General features: G+C 35.7%; 2 protein-coding genes across 2 annotated transcripts in view; one reads left to right on the plus strand and one right to left on the minus strand.

Annotated features, from left to right (window-relative positions):
• Positions 1–24019, minus strand: part of CEP85L (centrosomal protein 85 like) — a 77860-nt gene that overhangs the window by 40752 nt on the left and 13089 nt on the right. The window contains exons 3-4 of the mRNA XM_023754202.1: positions 15129–15916; positions 8090–8176 (exon numbers count right to left, since the gene is read on the minus strand). Coding sequence (XP_023609970.1) covers positions 8090–8176; positions 15129–15916 — 875 coding nt within the window. The remainder of the gene's footprint in view (positions 1–8089; positions 8177–15128; positions 15917–24019) is intronic.
• On the plus strand, positions 187–11342 carry PLN (phospholamban). The gene is made up of 2 exons (XM_006089206.3): positions 187–326; positions 8768–11342. The coding sequence occupies exon 2, from the start codon at positions 8857–8859 to the stop codon at positions 9013–9015; it is 159 nt and encodes a 52-aa protein (XP_006089268.1). The 5' UTR covers positions 187–326; positions 8768–8856; the 3' UTR covers positions 9016–11342.

Genomic DNA, 24019 nt, shown 5'->3' on the forward strand with positions numbered 1-24019 from the left:
CAAAATTATTTTTTTCATTCATCTATCTCATACTTTTTAAAATTAAAAATAAGAAAATGAGGCACAAAATGTTAATGACCTTTCCACACCTAAAGTAAGACAAATGGCATTCTAAAAAGTTTGGCTGTGATAAGACTATGGCTAACCAATCATAACTTCAGAATTCCTGTGTGACATCATAAGACCTCCCTAAAACACTTTTTCTCCTCCACCTACTTCAATTGTTCCCATAAATCTGGTAACAGAGAAAACTTTCCAGCTAAACGCCGATAAGACTTCATACTACTCACAATACTCTATATATTGGGATCATCACAACAGTCAAGGTAAGATAAAAGAGATTTCATTGATTTTGGTAATACTTTCTGTAATTCAAACTTACTTAACTTTTAAAAAAGGAATGGCATATTGTAAATTTCAGTTCAAAGTTAGACAATAAGATGTCTGCTATGACAAAAAGCTTAATTTCTAAATAAATGCTTATTCATTCAGCGACAGAAAGAATAAGACAACCTTGAAATGATAAGGGTTATTCATCTTTGATCCTGATTATTGGTTTGTCATTTTAATTTAACTTTCACTTTTATTTTGCTTTTTAAAAGTGCTTTTCTGCCAATTAAAATATCGTTCAATTATGTTACTATATTTGGTGGTAGTGATGAGTTGATTTCTCCATGCAAAGACAATGGCTTCATTTTGTTGTTGTTACTCTGCTAAGAAACAGGATGGGAGAGGGCTATTTACATCTGGAATACTATGAATAGTATAACATGCACATTATTGGCGTGATTGTACAACATGCACATTATTGGCGTGACTATTCCAATATTTCCATTATGATTCCCTACAGGTAATAAACTGGCATTAAAATATATAATATAAACTATTTTAAAATGCTTTTGAAGACTTTTTTCTTTGCTATAAAGTCAGTCAACTTTAACAAACACTGCTAAAAAAATCTAAGCATTTAATAAATTGAGTTACTTATATTAAATTCAGTATTACAGCATCAATAATGAGTTTGGAAATTTTAAAACACTTGTCAAAAACACATGCAAAATTCTTACTAAAATTACAGAATAGTAATGCAGCTCTTTAAAAACAGACATTACTTTGGAAGCAAAACATTCCTAAACATCTCATTTGAGTGAATATGATAAAATGAGTGTTTATTCTGCCTATTAATGAATATGTCTTTTTCAAGTTACTATCTCCAAGTGTTCTTCAGTTTCCCTCCTGCATTTAGGAGGGGGATAAAGGAAAATGGGGGAAAAGTGAAAGAAATGCTCAGGGATAAAGATGCCACAATAAATTGTATAACTTCTGTTTGAATTCTACTCTACTCAAGATGTTATAATCCTCAATATAATATATAAAATGTGTCTTCATTCTTAAATCTCAGTCATGGCATAAAGAATAATACTTCAATTTTATTTCGTTATTCTTATATGTATGTCAAAATAAAATTTACCTCGAGAGTTCTAAGTTCCTATGACAAATGTTAACTCTACTGCTTTACACAGACAAGAACACTGTATATCCATAAGCAGCTTTCCTTAAAGCATGCAAAAACATTTCTAATTTTTGTTTACCACTGAGGCACCCTACCTGCCTCTGAATATCATTATATCCACAGCATGTTTTTCCTTTGATATTACACAGAAGTCACTCAGTGAAGGTGTTTTATATGCATATTTATTCATTTTTACTCAAATACCAAATTACATCCTCATATTTCAAATGAAATGTTTGTGAGTCTTTATAATATCAGAATGTCACATCACATATTGCTCCAAAAAATTGACAATTTCTAGAAAGAGCATAAATTCTGCTATTAAAGTTTTCCATAGTATATCCAGATTAACAGTGACTATTGCTCAAATTTCAAATATTATGCATCATTGCCAGACTTTTATCCCAACTAGTTTATCTCTATCATAAGGTAAAATTTAAGTATGGTCTTTGTTTATAAAGCTATGTGGTTTAAAATTAAGTGCTAAAAAAGTGTCAGATGGAATAAAATGGAAGAAATGCGCAAGATGTTTAAATTACAAAAAACACTTGAAAGAGCTAGAGTACTTGGCTTTATCAAGAGACATCAGTTACATCACTGTCATTTCCTAAAACTCAACTTCCAAAAATTATTTTAATAGTATTTCAGTGAACATTAAGGAAAAAAATATTCCAGAAAAAATTGCATTTGGTTCATATTTGTACATATTGTTTCTTAATCTCAGTAATTAGAGAGAATATTTGTATAGATAAAATAGTTAAAAAGAAAGAATAAAATTTTTAACTTGTTAAATGTGATATTTAATTATATAAGATATATTAAAATTTTAAGTAAACATTAAATGTAAAGATTAGATCACCTTTCTAAGTAAGACTATATTTACCAATCCTAGAAATAAAGATTCCATTAAAACTTCCTTCTTTATTCTTGAACAATTTTCTAAATGCACTGGTGTATACAAACATTTCATTTGATCCTCTTAGTTCCCTATGTGTTTCACACTGCATCTCTAGTTTATAGTTTAGTTAACAGATGTGAAAAAGTGAATTCTCAAGGTCACAGAGCTAGGAAATGGTGGAGCCTTGGCCAAGAGCCAAGCTTTTCTAACTCTAAACCACATGCACATCCTATCCAGAGACGAACGTGGCTTAAAAATAAATCATGACATTGAAAAAGCAAAATAAAAGTCCTCAAATACTATCAATGGTACTCTAAAAAGCAAAGTCAGAGGATATAAACTTATAATTTAAATCACTCTATTTCATTTAAAGTTTATTTGTGCATAAGGCATTATATCCTTAATAGCCTATATAATACTATCCTGATCATTTTCAAAGCCAGGGATGTAAGAAAATTATAGATGACCTTAGTTATTAAGTAATACACCCTGGAAGACAAAACTCAAAATAGTTACACAGACTTTAAAAAACATTAACATAATCAAACTCAAGTTTCCTTTAACTTGTTCCATTGCTGAAATATTCATGCCTTTAATCTATTTAGTTTTGATAACCTAAAATCCAGGTTAACTTTTCAAAACTTTTCATACTTTGTCCCAGTTATATATTAAATCTTTAATTTTTCTTAATTTCATTTCTGACCTCCTCACATTCTACCATTTAAAATATTCAACCCCATATATTTTGGGGTGCTTGAACAGAGGAATCTTGTTATTTATGCTACCGGAATCACTAGCCTTCATCAATGCTGTGAATTAACACAGTGCTGACCATACCAGCAAAGGAGTAAACCTAGAAGGTTAGAAGTCCAGGAAATAATCCTTCTAAATAACAGTGACCTAAGCCAGATAATATATAGTCTCCTTGAACATTTCTAGAAATAGTGCTCAGTGATCTTACCCTGCATAAATCTGACGCATTTATTACCAAGTAGACATGAAAATGAGACCTGAGTGTACATCTCCACCCCAGTTTACTTGTAGTCAACTGAGGCCCTCTAGTGCTTTTTACAATGTACTCCACCTTCAGGTCTTTTAAAAAAATCCTCTCACATTAGTGGGCATATATTTAACTTGGCATTCATTTTTCCTTAAAAGTTCCCCTACACTACACCTCCCCACATAATCTTTTCTCAAAAGAAGAATCTAAAGTCTCAACTACTACAGGGTTAAAAATAATATTTTAATTGCAAATAAATTAATTTTAACAAAATAAATATAATAAAGACAAGCCTACAGACAAAACAGCAACAGCAAAGTGCCAATTTCAAAGAGAAAATCTCTCTGCACTATTGTTCAATATAGTTTCCTCAAGGCACAGCTTTAAAGCAATAGAAACATTTCATTATGAAGTTTTTTTTTAATCCTTACCCAAGGATATTTTTTCCACTGATTTTTAGAGTGTGAAGGGTGAGGGAGAGACAGAGAAACATCGATGTGAGAGAGACACATGGATTGATTGCCTCCCGCATGCCCCCGACCAGGGCCCGAAGCCTGCAACCAAGGTACGTGCCCTTGACCAGAATCGAACCCGGGACTCTTCAGTCTGCAGGCCAACACTATCCACTGAGCAAAACCGGCTAGGGCTATGGAGTCGTTTTAAGGTTTGAGAATAAACTGATTTTTATGCTTATACAATTCTTTTCATAACCAGGCAGAAGCAGCTTGAAGATTCTTTCAAATAGTCAGTGTGAACTAACAAAGCTCTGAAATGCTGCTGTCACATTTAACTTCAATTAGAACTTTCAAGTTTAGCATTAGGCAACCTCAAAAGGAAAATAATTCTATCAAAATAACTTTTGGATGCTAACAGAATGATAAATCTAATGATGAACTGTCTTGATTTAATCAATAAATCAAAAATAACTGCACACACAATCACTTCTAGATTATCTACAAAAATGACAGCAAATAGTAGGAAAAAATAAAATACCAAAATAATACCAATACAGACAAATCCTGTAAGCTCAAATCTATACCGAATTCTAATCTTATGAACCAATTAAATGGGGAAAAAATCAAAAAATATGTCAGACTTGAATTTACTAGCATAATATGCCCACATTTACTAAAAGAATAAATAAGCAGACAAAAATCAGAGGAAAGTCTTCCACAAGATTTTCAGATCTCAGGAATTTATAATTCAGTAGAGGGAGCACCCCCAAAAACTGGTTCAGAAAGTTCTGCAAAGGACTGAAAGTACTTAAACTATAGGTGGGATGAATACTCAGCATACACATTAATTGCCTAACAATCCATAAAGCAGACCGCGGAACGTTTTCAAAAGTGTACTGAGGTTCCTTTTGCACAAGATGCATCTGCTAATCCATAAGAAAATGACTCAGAGAGGACTCCTGCAGAAACTGATGCAGTACCTTCCACCCAAAATTTGCCTAACGTGGCACACATCTGTTGATGGATTAGAGCTGCCTGTGGTGTGTCTTTTTCTTCCACCTCAAGAAAACAGAAAACTATCCTGAACTTCATTGCATTTATTTCCCAAGTTCAACTTTTTGAGCAAAAAAAGGAAAAGTAAACAAGCAAAGGCTTTATAAATCCTACAATAGTAGAGTTATTTCTCCCATCCCTCCAAAAATTGCAATAATTATAAATCCCACAGACTCACAAGATAACTCTGTGGGCACCTTTCTGACTCTTTCATGTTACTCAAGAGACAGGGATCTGGCATTTCTGCAACTGAACTCCTATCAAAGCATCTTTCATATTTTCAATATTCTAATTCTAGGGCTTCAGCAATTAATTAATTTTTAAAACGTCCTCACTCCTCTCGTTCCAAATACCTAACTTACACATATCGTCATCCTGTAAAAGGGGGAGTGGGTAAGGGCTAATTTCTGTCTTCATGCCTGTTTAAGCCAAAAGCAATTTCAGAACATCCCAATACAATCTCTTTCTCGTTATCCTAAAAGAATGCTCTAGAAAATTCAGATAAAATGAAAATAAAGTGAAACTATTTTTCTAGGTTCTCCACCAAATATTACTGTTATAGCTTGGCTCTAAGAAGGGGTAGTTCTAAACTCGGAATGGCTATGACTGCAGAGAAAGAATGATAAGCCCTGAAACCATGTTATTGTGATGTAGTAAAGGTCACAGACACCTCCAAAACAGGACTGTGCTGTTCCCACACACAGCTTTCCAATCTCAACATGAAACAGGAAGCCTCATCTGATATGAATGAATTTTGGCTTATTATCATCATACAAATTTTGGAAGTTGAGCAGAATAGGACTCAACACATTTCAGACTGTACCACTGTAAAATGAATTGGGTCCAGTAAATTGAGGCAGAGTTGTTTTTTAGTTTTAGCATAAGATTATAAAGTGACTACAAATCACTTCAGAATTATAACATTTCTAAGTTTGACAAGAAAAAGCCCACTATCTTTATACTCAATTTGCTTCCAAGAACAAACTATCCTTTTTCAATAATAGCTGGCTATTGAAAGATGAGATCATCTTTAAAGTATATTCCTTATACTTTCATCAGCAGAGAGCTCATCTCTTTAGGGCACACTACTTTGTATTTCACAAACACCAAATACCTATTTGTACAAAGCCTAGTACAAGGTTAATGTTGTTAATCATTGACAACAACTTTTCGAAATTGTAATTATCTGATGTAAATGCTCTAAGCCTCACTTTCCTCATCTGTAATAGGAAAAGACTTGAGAAGTGTTTGGGGTCTATATGTTCAACTATCAAATTCTGTTACTCTAATTGGTTAATCTGTCAATCACAGCACTATCTTTGATCATTATCAATTTTCCAAAAATACTAAAGGAAATCATAAAAATCCCTTATTCAACTTCATTGAGTTATTCAAATAGTACCAACTATATACCAAGTGCCAGAATACAAGATAAACACGTGGCTCCTTTTATTCATGAACTAGAAGTCTAGTTGAGGAAACAAACATGTAAATCAAAATTGCAACACAGCCTGCTAGCTATCCTGATATCGGTAACGCTAACGCCCTACTAAAAACTAGCAGAGCTGATAATCATTCTACCTTAATAGAAGGTTTTATTAGGACGCGATATTTAAGCTGGGCCTTAAGTATCCACTGAAACGTGCCTGGCAAAGAATCCAAGGTGGGGGAGTGGGGGGAACATTCCAGGCAGAGCCAGAACAACATGTGCAAACGACAGAATCATAAAAGGGAATGAAGTATTTATGGAAAGGTGACATGTTTCATGTGACTGACACACCACTCACCAGTGTCATAATAGGGAATGACTCTTGTATATACAATGCTTCGTGATGAACAACTGGCTAGCTTCCTCCTTTTCCATGTTTTGTCTCAAAACAATTTTTAAATTCAGACCTTTTAAACAATTTAAGTCCTAAAACTGCACAAAAATACCAGCTCAAATAGAAATTACCAATCTAATTCTTATTCCTTTCTTAACTGTACTGTTAATATATCCTTATACATCCAACTATATGAAGCAATAAAGATAATCTTCCCCACAACTACCCAACAGTATAAAATCACTATTATCTACTATAAGCAAATATAAGCAGAAACAACTTAAAAATGCATTTTCTTAAATAAGAGAAACCCCTTTATTTCTATAGTATTTTACCTAAGAAACCGAAACAAAAATAATTAAATTAAATATATAACAAGTTTAAGCTGCCATTTTCTAAGTAGAGAGTGTTATAAATAAATTAAGTAACAGCCACTAGTGTTGGACAATTAAGAATTGGCAGAGAATGTATACTAGATTAACACAGGTTGTTACCACTCTTTAAGAGAATGAAGTTTGTGATATGTTGGCTAACGGGATCACTACAGGCCAACTCTATGAAGGAGGCCAGAGTCTCCAGCAATGAAAGTGGGTCTAGTATATAATTCCAATCATAATACAGCCAAGTTGAAGTACTGAAACTACAGAATCTAACTACTATATACCACAGGGTTTCCTTGTAAAAATGAATGCTAAGGTCTCACTGACCCATCTTTTCCTCTTTCCCACTCTCTCATTCTCCCTTCTGCTCTCTTCATCACTAGTCTCTACAGAAATGGAGCTAACACATTAAGTTGGGTTTTCCTCCGATATAGAGAGATGGGAGAAAATTAAATCTGGTAGCTGGAGTAAAGCAGTAACATCTCGACTAAAATGCTATTTCAACAAATGTCAACAGCTATAATCTCTAAGCAGTTAAATGGTTTTTTATTCCATAATTTTTCTTATTTCAAAATTTTTATAGAAGTATCCTGATTGACAACAAGATATCCTCAAATCTTAGTAGCTATTATCTTTCTACAGTGATGTATTGCTTTAGGTTTTATTTTGTTTTGTTAATTATCACAAATAATAAGGCAGCAACTAATGAATTAATCATGCAGAATAACTTGTGGAAGCTCTGAAAGAAAAGCAAATGGCACCCACTGCCTATAAGTACAGGTCATTCATAAACAGTTACCATCTGTGCTAGAAAGTGAGATAATGATGATTTTATTGCTAAGACTTCTGAGCCTGATAGTCTTCAGTACTTAGTATCAAAACTTGTTAAAATGTTACTTAAAATAGCATATTCTACAAAACTATCTATAATAATAAAAGCGTAATTTGCTAATTAGACCAGACATACTTTGTGGCTGGCGGGGCGAGACAGAGGCCCATGGCTGCCGCGGCGGTGGGGGCCGAGCCCCTTGCACGAATTTCGTGCATTGGGCCTCTAGTGAAATCAAAAAAGGAATGACAAATATTTGAATCTTTAGTACTGGTGAAACAATTCTCATTTAACTATTTTATTTTGGACTAGATTAACATCCGAAGAATAATTTATTGCATGCATTTCTTATGAGATTTGCTCTAGAGCTGTTAAGACACTAATGCTTACAACAATTATGCTCATAGAGAAATACAGTATTAATGAAACTATATGTAAGAACTTTATGCTCATAGAGAAATACAGTATTAATGAAACTATATGTAAGAACTTTTTGCCCAAGGCAATAGCCCAAAACAAGGTGCACCCTAAAACAAACTACATTTCTAGTCATTTTGAGAGGAGGAGGCAAGGAATAAAGTTATTACATTCCAAACACAAGACAAATAAGATATCATGGTGACCTTCACCAAAAAACCCAGAGACAGGACAGACAAGGAAACACCTGTGTGTGTGCACACACGTGTACAGACTAGAGATATAAGATGTGATAAATACAAATAATGTTGAGGAAGATGAATGCAAAATAGTGTTTTACCTGTTCAGAAACCAGGTTGCACATATGATCCTAATCCATTTACTCTTTCTACATTCCAGGCTACCTCACAGTGACCTCACATTTGGCTGCCCACTTTTTTCCTTTGTCTTGATCCTTTAAAACTTCAGATTTCCTTGCCTTCCGCGTCATGGAGAAAGTCCAATACCTCACTCGCTCTGCTATAAGAAGAGCTTCAACCATTGAAATGCCTCAACAAGCACGTCAAAATCTCCAGAACCTGTTCATCAACTTCTGTCTCATCTTAATATGCCTCTTGCTGATCTGCATCATCGTGATGCTTCTCTGAAGTGCTGCTGCCATGTCCAGTGCTGCAGCCTGTCACCATCAGCTTAAGCCTGTCACCCACGGAGAGGGGAAAAGAGACCACTTCCCATGAAGAGGAAATTCTTCATGCAAAGACCAAGGTTCAGAAGAAATGATTAGCAAATGTATTCATCTGTTGGATCTTGTAACCATGAAAAGGGCTCGATTTTTTGAAATTAACTTTAAAATGACTATAAGTGTGCATAATGTAACTGTTGATTTCTGCAACAGAGCTTATAAGTTTCAATCCCAAATCTTTTCTGAGGATGAACTAGGAGTTTAGTTTTGAAACTGTACTGCTAACAAGTCACTTCATATATAAAGCATTAGCTTCACTGTTTGGGGTAAATATAATTTATATTGTACTGAAAAAGCCTCTTTGATGTTTATTAAGTATTTTTCAGGTCTTCACCAAGTATCAAAATAATCATTCAAATGACATGTCATTATTTTAAATAGCCGACTGATTCCTTACTTTATCTTCGTTATTATTATACAAACGTCTCTTTAGTAACTATCATAACCTCCATTCTAAAATAGAAATTGCATTCTTTTCCTATACTTACCTTAACATTGTTTGAAGTTCATAAGAATCAAGTAGGAAAAAGAAGACCATAAATAAAATTTCTCTTAACTATTTTTTAAAGAATTATAGAATGCTAGTACATGTAGATAACCATAAATCTATTTTCTCTAGGACATTATGATAAATAAAGGAGAAGTGCTGGTTAATTTAACAGCTGACAGTGTGATTAGCCATAATTACTAATACACTAATAGAATAGAGTCTAACCTTAATTTATTGCATGTAGTTGATTATCTGAGTTACAGTATATAACTTGCCATACTGTATCTTTGGAATCATGAAATCTTAAGACTTCATATTTTATAGGTTGTCTTCTATTCTATCCTCATACTCAATGTAGGCAAACAAAAGAAAAATGTAACATTTCAAGTATTGAAAAATAAAATTTTTTGAATTCTCTCTCCCAAATTAACTAATTATTTGATTACATTTTGAAATGAACTTTTTCTTATTGTTGGTTATGACAGAATATAGCTACTTTCCTTAATCTACCAATCAGATGGTAAACACTTATACGGTAGGCCACTCTACTACACTAAATTATACGCCCCAGAACTATTTTCTTGCTGAATACATTTTCTATTTCCCCTCTGGTCATTTAAAATATCTTCCAACTACTCATAAAACAACAGAAGTAAAAATTAGTGATGAAAAATATATTCAACCAAAATTTGGTAATGAAGTTGAAAATGAAGTCTAAAATGGTTTACACATACTGTATCATCCAATAATTTTAACTTCAGTTCAAGACATATTACTAATATAGCAATTATTAAAGGAGTATAGAACATTTAATTTACTGTATGATTTGTTAAAATATAGTTACTAAAAGTATTTGAAAAGTCAACATTGACCTTGATTTGTAACACCAGTGCTGGCAGCGGAATAGTGATAAAGACATTATTTTTAAAATTTTTCTGAATTCCTGAGCAGTACTGGAGATGGGAGGGGGTTCGCTGACAACTGAGGAACAGAGGGGAAATGGATCTCATACTGACAGGGGCATTTCTTGAGCAAAGCCTTATCTATGGGTTAGAGAAACCTAATATCAACTAGAACAGCGGTTCTCAACCTTCTGGCCCTTTAAATACAGTTCCTTACGTTGTGACCCAACCATAAAATTATTTTCGTTGCTACTTCCTAACTGTAATGTTGCTAATGTTATGAATCGTAATGTAAATATCTAATATGCAGGATGGTCTTAGGCGACCACTGTGAAAGGGTCATTCAATCGCCAAAGGGGTCGCGACCCACAGGTTGAGAACCACTGAACTAGAAAGCTTATAAATAAGACACACATTCACCTCACTGGTGTAATTACCCATGCAAAAAGTAACCAAATTCTATAATTAGCTGCATGATCTTATAAATAAGTGGAAAATTTGAAATAACAAGCTCTATTCCCTTCAATATATTGTTCATCACAACATCAACTTCAAACTATGAACTGTTCAGATATCAGGTTTTCCTTAATAAATTACAAGTAAAGATTTTTTTTGTTTTTCATTCTGCCTTTAATAGAAATTAAAACATTATACTTGATGATTACAGAACACTGTAACTCAGGTATAATACCGAACAAAAACCCATTCTTTAAATGTAACTTATTTATTCTGTTTATCATGATGTATAATAAAGCAATGTATTTTTTAAATGTAAATGCCAAATGCTCAAATACTTCCTACAGTAGAATAAATTCCAAACTTTACAGTTCTAAAAACTAATTACTTTTAAAATGTTGCCTTTATATTTTAGTTTACAATGTTTATTTAATGCAAATCACTATATTACAATGACCTTGAACTCAGTGAAATCATTCTTTAATACACTCATGATTGATATGATGTATTATCATAAAAAATCTAATATAAGCAGTTTTGATTTTTGGGTTGTTTTGGGTGACTATCCCCATATAAAATAAGATCAAGATTTTCTAGTACAGACACAAGAGGGCAGACCTACATAAAATAATGAATTTCCTTCTACCTAGAAATGACTTATACTTTGATTACTTTTCAGTCTTATGGCAAAGTGGAAAAATTATAAATTTTCAAAAAAACTGTGCTCTTCTAAGTAACAGCACACTTTAAAATGTCTAAAAATTATATTCTAATACTATATAGAAAAGTTGACAGATAAAAAAATCAAGTATTACTAATTTTATTTATTAAAGCATGTGTACAAAATTCATTTATATGCTTTTTCACTAATGAATGTGTCCAATGGATACTGCTGTGTGTAGAAGTACACACCCTCCATATCCAGCCCCTCCCCCAAAAAAGAAATGCAACAGGAACATGGAAAGACATACATTTTTCCAAAGAAAATGAAGACTTTGTTTTCTCTTCCTGTAGGGTCAGACAGCTTTTGGGGAGGGAGGGAAGGGAGGGGTGATGTATAACAGAGGAAAGTATCAAGGACACTGGTGGGCATTTCACATGGAGGCCTATGCCCCAACCAACTGAGGGCACAAATGGCTTCTCTTAGTTCACAAAGGAAAATGCCTCAGAGCACTGCACTACCTGCACTGCCGCTGATTTGGTAGAAAACGTGGGAATCAAGGAACACTATGCACGGAAGACTGTGAAGCTGACTCACTATCCTGGACTGAGTCCTCAGAAGACCAAACTTCCATGTTACAATATTAATCATCTGAGGAAAATAGGAGGGGAAGGAGGCTGTGAGGATTAAATGAGATAAAATACTCCAAGAGCTTCAAAGTTCTGTATAAACCTATCATGGTGTTAGATCATGACTCACCAGATTCCTTTTCTTGGTTTTAAATTTTTTTTTTCATTGTGAGAGTTTTATAATTGTGCTTAAAAATCATACACATTCTCACATGAAAGAATAAGCTGATCCTTATTGTAGCTGTGCCCTCCATGTAAAAATTAGACTAAACAGAAGTCAATGTTTTAAAGAATCTTTTTAAAAACAACTACGAGAAGAGCTTTTAAAATAATAAAGATAGCACTGGACACTCCAAGGAGAAAGTTATTTAAGAATTTTTTTCCTGACCCTAGCCAGTTTGGCTCAGTGGATAGAGCATCAGCCCGTGGACTGAAGGGTCCCAGGTTCAATTCTGGTCAAGGACTCATCCGAACTAGGGGGCGTACAGGAGGCAGCCAATCAATGATTCTCACTCATCACTGATGTTTCTATCTCTCTCTCCCTCTCCCTTCCTCTCTGAAATCAATAAAAATACATTTTTTTAAAGAATGTTTTTCTGTAATAGTCCAAGAAGGGAATTAGACAAGAAGTGATCATTTAAACATTGCAATTGAAGTGTCTGAGTTTTCTTTACCTAGTTTCATCTTCCTACTCCAAAACTTTAAAGCACTATAGAGATCATCCCAAATAGGGTTAATAAAAAAGTAGAACTTTCCAGGGTGTGTGCAAATTTTGCCCCTTAATAGCTTTCTTCCTCTACCATGTGCTGGGAAGATTTAAAAATAAGTTTTGCTCCACAATACACCTTCAAGATGCTGCACTGTTAGGTTGGGGAAAACTTTGTTTAAGGCAGAGATTCATTCATCTAAGCAGAATGAAAGAAGGAGTGAATTAATACTTAACCTTTAAATTCAACCAATTTTCTCAGTTACCTTTCTATCGCCCCCACTTCAGGCTGGAGTGGAATACTCAGCCTCTCTGGACAACTACAATTCTGTGCAAAGACCAACTGGAGAAATGACTGCCTGATCCCTGTTCTCCTATAACAAGCATTTGAGAACTAAAATATAGTATGTTTAAAATTAGGTTTCAGTCACTTGAATTGATAAATCACAAATAAATCTGGTTAAATTGCTCTTTCCTGACTTGTAATTCAGATAGCACAATGATGCTTCTGTCTAATTATGTGCTTTAAATATACATAATCAAGATTTTAAGAACTAGGGTTCAACCCAATAGTAAAGGCGGCACGTGGGATGTGTTAAGGGTTCTCCGGTGAATGCAGCACGTTAAGGTATGTATGTTTGGGGTTGTATTCAGATTTGTGAGGTTCCTAGGTAAGTGATCTCCTTTTTCTTTCATAGAATATATTCTTTTAATCTTTAACATTTTTATTAGTACCAGGAATAAATAATAATTTTTAAAAATTGCTCTAGGGAAATTTTGCAGTTTTGTTAGAATTAATTTGTTTATATGAAAAGCTGCTCAATATCACTAATCATCATGGAAATGCAAATCAAAACCACAATGAGGTATCACCTCACACCTTCAGGATGGCTATTATAAAAAAGACAGGAGATTAAGTGTTAACAAGAATGTAGAGACAGAAAAACCCTGTGCACTGCTGGTGAGCATGTAAATTGGTGCACTCACAATGGAAAACAGTACGGAGGTTCCTCAAAAAATTAAAAACAGAACTACCATATGATCCAGCAATTTCCCTTCTGGGGACTTATCCAAAGGGGGGGGCACTAATCTGAAAAGATATGTACATGCCCATTTTCAATGAAGAGTTATTTACAATAGCTAAGAGATGGAGGCAACCTAAAAGTCCATCAGTGGATGAATAGCTCAAGAAAATGTGGTACATACAGGGTGGGGCAAAAGTAGGTTACAGCTGTGAGTATGCGAAACAGTTTATTCTTGTATTATTTATTAATTTTTATATTATTTTTCATACAAACAATTATAAACCTACTTTTGCCCTGCCCTATACACAATATAATATTTTTCAGCCATAACAAAGAATAAAACCTTGCCATATGTGACAGCATGGTTGAATCTTAGAGGGCATTATGCTCAATGAAATAAGTCAGACAAAGACAAATACCATATGATCTCACTTATATGTAGAATCTTAAAAAAAAAAAAAAAAGGAACTCATGGATACAGAGAATAGATTGGAGGTGGTTCCCAGAGGCGAGGGGCTAGAGGCCCATATTATAAGTTTGAAAGCTGCTAAGAGTGTAAATCTTAAAAGTTCTCATCACAGGAAAACATCATTTGTAACTACATATGCTGACAGATGTAAACTAAACTACACTTACTGTGGTGATCATTTTGCAATATATAAATATATAAAATCCTTATGCTGTACACCTGAAACTGATATGTCAATTATATCTCAATTAAAAGAAAGAAAGAAAAACTGAGGCCCAGGGATATTAAATCATCTAGGTTCTGAATTTGACAGAACAGAAACAAAATCCAAGACCTCATATTCCCAAAATTAATGTTCTATGATAACAAGCCAGAGCCTATGTTTCTGTTTCAAGTTTTCTAGAATTGATGTTTTCTTTATTTTTATGTCCATGCACATATGAGAAGGAAAGTAAAGACCAAGTTTTTCATATTAATCAGCCTCAAATATTTTCTACGTTTTGTCTATCAATGCAATCGTTTGGGCATTTACAGCATCTTAGCTTACTTTACTTTCAGGCAAAAAAAAAAGCAAAACAATCTAAGCCCATGGACACACTGCCATTGCTTACTGCACATGTGCTGTTACTGTACTCACAGCCTCCACTGGAGGGAAGCAAATGCTAGATTTTGAGCCTTACCTGCATTGGTGTTTCACTTTCTTGTGGAAACTCTTCAATTTGCTGCTGTTGCCACGGAGCTAAACTGTAAGAGTCTTCCGTACTTCTGCCTTCCAAAGGGTTTGTCCGCAACTGCTCTGTCAGCCACATCTGTGTCCTCACAGAAGGCTGAATGGGAACTCCACCTACTGCCTGCTGACCAAGCATTAAATATTTTGGAGGTTCAAAAGCCTCTGAACTTGTCATATTGGGCTTGCTTTCAGGTAAGGCACTATATGTCATGTCCAAGGCCTGTCTCCTAAGAGTGGAAGAAGAAGCTCTAAAATCCTCTTTGCTACAGCTCTCAAATTTATATTTACAGTCCAGAGTTGATGATCGTTTTTTATTTATTTCCTTGTCCTCTAGCTTAAGCATCTCCATGCTATCATGTAAGCAGCTGGGCCCAATCGTCCTTGGTTGTGATGTGAAAGCCTTGCCTCTCCCCGTCTTTTCCAGACCACCCCTCGACTCTTCAGTGTGTGCAGCAGCACCCTGACTGCAGTTATCCGGGGCAGTGAGTTTGGATAAAGATGACCATTTCCGGAGGGGCCGCAAGTCCTTCATGTCTAGTGAAGAGTCCTGCTCCCCCTTACTGTGGCTTCCCAATGTTTGCAGGAGGCTTGTAGTCCATTTTGAGCCATCTGATGTCAATGACTCCCTGTGTTTGGAAACAGAAGCGCTGGAGTGAGACGGCATGACATGGGCAGTAGGAAGAGCAACCAATGATCGACTAGACTTAAAAGTTAATGTGCCACTTGAAGTTGAGTGATCTGGAAAGAGAAAATAATTTCAAATTAGTATAATTAACAGAAAAAAAGAGGCAAAGTGCTAAAGGCCAAAACAAAACTCTGCACAAGGTTCCCAGCACTTTTTTAGAGGCACTTTATCAAAACAAGGGAGTAGTTATTATTACTATTATTATTCCTTTAAGTTTATCTGAAACAGATCAAGCTTTCAAACATTATTTTCTAAAAATGGATTCATAACAAAATGTATGCCCATTTACCATATACTGAGATATGTTATATTCATCCCATTTAATCTAAGTGTTGTGCCTTTAAAAGAAAAATGCATCTCCCCACTGACAGGTCTTACTCATAATCCAGCACTGACAGCTCAGACACAACTCTATCAGAAAATTGTATTTTTCATCATTTTTCCTAAGCTGTGGAAATCTGTGCCAAATCTAAGCATTTTAGTGCTTCCCCTGAACTCTAATTCAAATCAGAAATATGGGTAAAGGAATTCTGGCAATATCAGAAAACAATCGGAAAGGGTTCCAACAATGTATGTGCAGATACTGAATAGTTCTTATGGTCCCAGTCTTCCCTAGTGGCATCATCAATGATTTATTTCCCAAATTAGAACTCTTGTTTGGAGTATACTTTGGTTCCTATCTTTCTCTGCACATTCACTTCCAAAATGATTACACAGCTACTGCCGTAGGTGGGCCTTGACATAGTATTATTCTACACACAGGAACAGTTTTAGTAGGCTTATGTAAGCCCAAAGAATGAATAAGTGCCTCTATGCTCAATGAAAACAAATGATCCCATTTATCTGCAGTATGGAGTAAGTGTCAAGAAAAGTTGCTCTAGACAGTTCTTGAAAGGTAAAGGTGGAGCAGAGTTGTACAGGTCTTCAAAGGCTCTCAAAGGAAAGAGCCTGGCCTTCACTCAGCAAGAAATGTGATAGCACTGCAAGTTTCCAAACAAAGGAATGAGTGACTGGTAGCCGGGCTGAGGATGGACTAAAGCTAAATGACTGGCAAGAGGGAGAGTAACAGGCTATATGAAATCAGTAGAAGAAAATGAAGGGGAATATGCTACTGAAGGTCAGTTCTAAATAGAAATAGGGCAAAAATATCCCCAGAAGTATTAATATATTATAGTACTAGAGGCCCGGTGCATGAATTTGTGCACAGGTGGGATTTGGCTGGCCTGGCCCACCCCAAACTGGGCTGATCAGGTCGGGCTGGCCGGGGGGAGGGGATGCAGGAGGTTGGCTGGCTGGCCCCACCCCAGATCAAACTCCCGGCCGAGGGGGCAATTTGCATATTGGCCTTTTATTATATAGGATTACGTCTATTTATCATATTTATATGTTTACTAGAGGCCCAGTGCACAAAAATTTGTGCACTCGGGGGGAGGGGGGAGGTCCCTCAGCCCGACCTGTGCCCTCTCGCAGTCTGGTACCCCTCAGGGGATGACCACCTGCTGGCTTAGGCCTGCTCCCCGGGGGATTGAGCCTAAGCTGGCAATCAGACATCCCTCTGGTAGCCCGGCAACCCTCGGGGGATGTCCACTTGCCAGCAGGGAGCAGACCTAAGCTGCAGTCAGACATCCTTAGCGCTGCTGAGGAGGCAGGAGAGGCTCCCACCACCACCGCTGTACTGGCAGCCATCAGCCTGGCTTGTGGCTGAGCAGAGCTCTTCCCATGTGAGAGCACTCTGACCACCAGGGGGCAGCTCCTGCATTGAGCGTCTGCCCCCTGGTGGTCAGTATGTGTCATAGTGACCAGTCATTCCGTCTTTCTGCTGTTAGGGTCAGTTTGCATATTACCCTTTTACTATATAGGATAGAGGCCTGGTGCATGGGTGGGGGCCGGCTGGTTTGCCCTGAAGGGTGTCCCGGATCAGGGTGGGGGTCCCGCTTGGGTGCCTGGCCAGTCTGGGTGAGGGGCTGAGGGCCGTTTTCAGGCTGGCCTGTGACTGAAGCTCCCAGCCTCTCCTTTTTTTCTTTTTTTTTTTATTCTGGGATTTATTTACCTTCTATAATTGAAACTCTGTTGCCTTCACTGGCACTCCCAGCTCTGAGGCAGCGGCTGGCTGAAAGCAGGTATCTGGGGTTTGTTTGGCTTCTATAATTGAAACTTTGTTGCTTTCGGAGCTGTTGCTTCCGGAGCTCAGAGCCGGGCCGTGGCAGGCGGGGAACCTTGGCTTCCTCCATCACTGGAGCAAGCAAACCTCATGTTTGCTTCAGCTGCGTGGCTGCCGGCCGCCATATTTGTTGGCAGTTAATTTGCATATCTCTCTGATTAGCCAATGGGAAGCGTAGCAGAGGTATGGTTAATTACCCTTTTTGTCTATTAGATTAGATGTTATATTCCTAAATATATTAAAATCATGTAGCCTCTTAAGTAAAGATATAGTGGAATGTTTTGAAATAAGTGTTTTTACATTGAAATCCTGGCTCTACCACTTAGTAGCCATGTGTGCTCCAACCAGTTATTTAACCTCCTTGCATAACAGTCACCTCACCAGTGAGGACTCAATAAAAGAGTACACATGAAAGTCTCCGAAAAAGAACTGGCACAAAGCAAGATGTATGACACCTTTGAAAAGCTAAAAGTAAATGTTATTTTCAATGTAACAGACCAAAGGCTAAATGTCTAGACTACACAAAGAACTAAACGAACAAACAAAAACAACCTAACAACCAAATTTTAAAATAGGCAAAAGAAATCAGTAAGCAAACCACCAAACAAGAAATGTTCCTTCAATGATGAGAACATAAACTGTTATAGCTTTTGGAAGAAGAAGGGCAATCTATATATACATGCAAACATATAAGTGAAGATATATAAACACAATTTTACTTATTCATGAGCAGAGAAACAGCCTGAAAGCATACACCCAAAACTTAACAAAGATAACCCATGTATAGTGTAACAGATCAGTGCTTTCCAATTTTACTTTATACAAAGTCTTGTTATAATTTCTTTTCAAGAGCATTACCATTTAGTCAAACTTCTGCAAAGATGTTCTGTTTTGTGACCTCAAAGAGTTTGAAATATCTCAAAGAACACTGTTCTAAAGTATGAATAATATATCAGGTGACTGACTGGCTCACTTTCCATGTCACAGCTGAAACCTCTGAGAGCAGAGATCACCAGTCTTTGCAGCTACTTATATCTGATAATGTGCTACTTTCTTGTCTCTCTTTGGTGGCTCATTATTTCCCACCTGCAGGGAAAATCAACAATTGGCAATAAAAAAACAACAACACAATTCCACATCAGGCTAATATTTACTTCTACAAATCTGAAAATAATTAAAACTTTAAAAAAATTTTTATTTATTTATTAAATTTATTGGGGTGATGACATTGGTTAACAGGAAAATATAGGTTTCAGGTGTAGGTTTCTATGTTACAAGATTTGTATATTTCACCATGTGTCCACCACCCAGAGTCAAGTCTTCTGTCACCATATATTAGGACCCTCTTCTGCCCCCACCCTAACAATTCAAACTTGAACATACAAACCAAGTTACCTGGCATGTAGAGCCTACTCCAAGAGATTGTGATTCAGCTAAAGTAGAGAGGGGGCCCAGGAAGTAACACTTTTAATAAGGGACTCTGCTATTCTAGTCACTACAACATTACTGCACCTGGGTCTAATTCCAGTTCTGAAGCCTTCAAGTGTAATATCCTAAGTTCAACCATCACCAACATCTGAGTTCTAGTGTAAAATCTGATTTCCTGTGACATGCAGAATTCATTACTGTCAAAACTAAGGATTAAAGCTTAGTCGGTTCACATACATATGCACATGAATACACATGTACACACACAACATGAATTAATGAACAAGGAATTAAAAAGTTGGCAGGATGAATATCTGAAAAAGGACCATTATATCTTAGACAGAGATGAGTCCAGAAAATATTAATTTTAACAATTTTGACACTTTAAAAACGTTATCTTGGCCCAATAAAACACCATCAATTGGAGGTAGATGCAATGCAATTCCTAATGTGCTTTTATTATACAATCTAATTGTAGCCACAAATCCCAAATGCAAATTATTACAATAACATCTAGCCCACATGTAAGTTACAACAATGAAATCTGAAACCAGCAGAGGGCAGTTCTTTTAAAAGCCAGAGGCAAGGTTTATAACACTCACAGAGCACAGAAGAGCTAATGGTTTCAGACAGATTTCAGTTTGTGAGGGAAACTCTAAGAGGACACTGCTGTAATCTGATAATGCAAGTTCATTACATTTAAGATAACATATTCTAAATTCTGAAAAAAATCGCAGCCTCCTGCTTTACTCGCATGTTATTCACACCTGGCAATGGATAAATACATTGATTATATCATCTCTCTTTTTAGGGAGAGTCTATCTCTCTGCTCTATCCCCCTTAAAGTAAAAAGGAGTAAGACCACACCCTCCAGGTCTATAGTATAACAATAAATCATGAGTCTTTACAGTCAAAAGAAAAAGTAATCAGGAAACTATACAAACCTGTATCCAAAATATTCTGATTTTAAATGTAACAGCTTAATGTATTTATCAGTCAATAGTAAATACTATATTTCATATTTTTAAACAAAAATGTTAACTCTAACCCAAAGTCAGTAATTCAATTTTATACAACACCATGATACTTTTTTCCTCCCCTACTATTGTCACAATCATATGAGGGAAAAACAATTTTTTAATGCTACATGTAACTTCATTCTTCTTTAAAAACAAACAAAAAAAAAACCCAAATGAACATTTCTAAGCATTCACTATATTTTTAGGTATATATTTTAACATATTCTAAACTACACTCTGGTAGGAAAAGGGATATCTACAGAATCTTAACGATAATCAACCAAAGACTCTCTGAGGAATGTATTATTTGGAAGGTACTGTGCTAGGCAGAAAAAATGATGCAAACATATTCACAATAACAATATGAATACAGTTCTACCCCTAAAGGTTTACAATTTCGCTGTTACACACGCAGCTGCAGAGCAGGACTAGTTTATCATAAGGAAACTACAAAACACCAGACAACGAGAAGTGAGCCAGAGAAAAGGCAGGCTATTCATAAAAGAACTCTCAGAATGACAGCCAAATGCTCAACTGCAATAATGGAATCCAGAGCACAGTGAAATAATACCTTCAAAGGGTTAGAGTGAATAACTGGCACCCAAGAATTGTTTGGAAATGTGTGCTATCTTTCAAGATTGAGGGCAAAATATATTTTCAGCTAAGCAAAAATGGAGCTTATCACCAAGAGACTCACTAAAAGAACTACTAAAATCTCCTGTTTCTTTCAAGAAGCAGCAGCCCTGAATTATAAAAAGGAATGAATTTTTTAAGTAAAATTACAATTAAATTTAAAAAACTAAGGACAATGATTGCATAAGTCAATAAAAACAATACCAAATTTGTAGGTTTAAAAAACAAGACAAAATATTTGACAATATTGATATACAACTCAAAACAAGGGTGGATCAGCATTCCAGGGTTTAAAAGTTTTTGTGAGAGAAGGAAAGAGATTCTAACCACCATTATAGATAGCCAAATTAGGGATGCATATTATAACTTCTACAGTAACAACTAAAAAAAATAGGTAGAGCTAGTATAGTTGTACTACCACCAGAAAAAATAATAAAGTTGGATTCCTACTTTTTCCCATCCACATGTATTAACTCAAAATGAATCACGGCCTAAATATAAACTTCTCAGAAGGAACCATAGGTGCAAATCTTCATGTCAGGCAGTGGTTTCTTTGCTACAGCACCAAAATCCCAAGTAACAAGAGAAAAAAATTAGACATCATCAAAATGTTTTAAATTTTTGCTGCAAATGAGACCAGCAAGAAAGTAAAAAGACAACTCACAGAATGGAAGAAATGTTTGTAAATCATGTATCTAATAGGGACTTGTATCTAAATTATATAAATAACTTCTACAACATAATAATAAAAATACAAATGACCCAATGTAAAAATGGGTGCAGAATCTGAATAGGCATTTATCCAAAGATACACAAATGGCCTTATTAAAGCATAAGAAAAGATGCTCGGTATCATTTGGTCATCAGGGAAATGCAAATTAAAACCACAATGAGACACCACAACACACCCACTAGGAAGGCTATCATTAAAATGAAAGATAATGTGTTGGTAAGGATATGGAGAAACTGAACTGTTCATACAATGCTGGAGGAAATGTAAAATGGTGTCCCCGCTTAGGAAACAGGTTGGCAGTTCCTCAAAATGGATAAACATGGAGTTATTACCATATGACCCAGCAATTCCACTCCTGGGTATAAACCCAAGAGAAATAAAACCATATTCAGAGGGGCTTTATTCCTAATAGCCAAAAGTCAAAACAATCCAAATGTCCATCAACTGATGAACAGATAAACAACAGAATATAGTATATGGCAAAAAAAATGTGAAGCACTAATACATACGACAATATTAATGAATCTTGAAAACATAGTAAGTGAAAATCAGTCACTAAGGAAATTAGATGATCCCATTTATGTGAAACTAGAGGCCAGATGCACGAAATTTGTGCAAGAGTAGGAATTCCTTCCCCTGGCTGCTGGCACCAGCTTTCCTCTGGTACCTGGGACCTGGCCTTTCCTCCGGCCACCGGCAGGCACCAGGGATCTAGGCTTCCCTCTGGCCACTGGCAGGCACCACGACCCAGGATTTCCTCGCACCCCGGCTTCGTCCCGAGGGTCATCCGGAAGGATGTCCGGTCTAATTAGCATATCATGCTTTTATTATTATAGAGGCCCGGTGCACGAAATTCATGCACAGGTAAGGGTCCCTAGTCCTGGCCGGCAATCAGGGTCGATCTGTGGGGTGACTGATGGGGCGATCAGAGGGGCCCCCCTGCTGGCACCCGCCTTGGCTGGCCTGGGGCCTGCAGCTGGGGGCAGCTTCTGCATTGGAGCGTCTGTCCCCTGGTGGTCAGTGCGCGTCATAGCGACTGGTCATTCTGCCATTCGGTAGATTTGCATATTGGGCTTTTATTATATAGGATGACCAAAACAAAGAAATATATAGAGACAGAAAAAGTAGTTGCTACTTAGGGCTAGAAGGAAAGATAGGGAGTGACAACTAATGGATTTCTTTTAGGGAGGCTAAAAATGTTCTAAAACAGGATTGTTGTAATAGTTTCACAATTCTGAGAACATATTAAAAAGCATTAAGTTGTATACTTTAAATGAGAGAACTGTGTGATGTGTGAATTATATCTCAATAAAGCTGTAATTTTAAAAGATAGGTAGAGTTTATAATTTCTAATAGACTAGAAAAATGACATTAAGAAAAGAGTCAATCAAAAGAAGGCAAGAAAAATGAAAAAAATGAGAAAAGCAGAAAAAGTATACAACATGATTTTTTAAAAGATAATCATTATAGTAAGTGAAAATTCACTGAAAAAAAACAAAATTGTCCAAATAATTTTTTAAATCCAGCTAAATGTTTACAAAAGATACATGTAAAATATTAGGTCCTATTTTGGCATTATTGTATCTGCAGAGTCTGAGAATGATTGGGAAAAATAAATCATTCAAAAATAATGGTTAAGAACATTAGGAAAACTATATGCCAGGTATTAATATTATAAAAAGTGTGCTTTCTTGAACTGCTTGCTTTTATTCTTTATATTTAAAGATAGAAACTTCTGTTTCCCAACAGTCAAATGTATGTCCTATTAGCCACTGTACATGATTAGTAACAGTATGCAATTTTGTGCAAATCTTAGTTCTCACTGTGTTACTGCCTAATTATTTTTATGTTTTCTTGTCTATTTTATATTTTTTCAATTGCATTTTGTTAAGCCACTTCAAATTCTATTAAAATAAAAAAAAATGAGCAAAAAGTTAAAAGTACTTGTTAAAAATAATTACAGAAGTCTACCATTCACAAATTAGACAGGGTATTTCTAATCTGCACCTAGATTATTGGCAATTTATTTAAAGCAAAATCTGAGAGATACAGCTTAAAGAGGTCAACAATTCAAAGCTAAACTCATTTGAAAAGCTGGTCAGTAAAAAAAGATCACTTTTTATTTACACAAAAACTTAAAATATTTTTTCTCCAATAACTTAAAATTTCATAAAGTTGTACC

Source organism: Myotis lucifugus, unplaced genomic scaffold, assembly GCF_000147115.1.
Source record: "Myotis lucifugus unplaced genomic scaffold, Myoluc2.0 scaffold_57, whole genome shotgun sequence".
NCBI lineage: Eukaryota > Metazoa > Chordata > Mammalia > Chiroptera > Vespertilionidae > Myotis > Myotis lucifugus.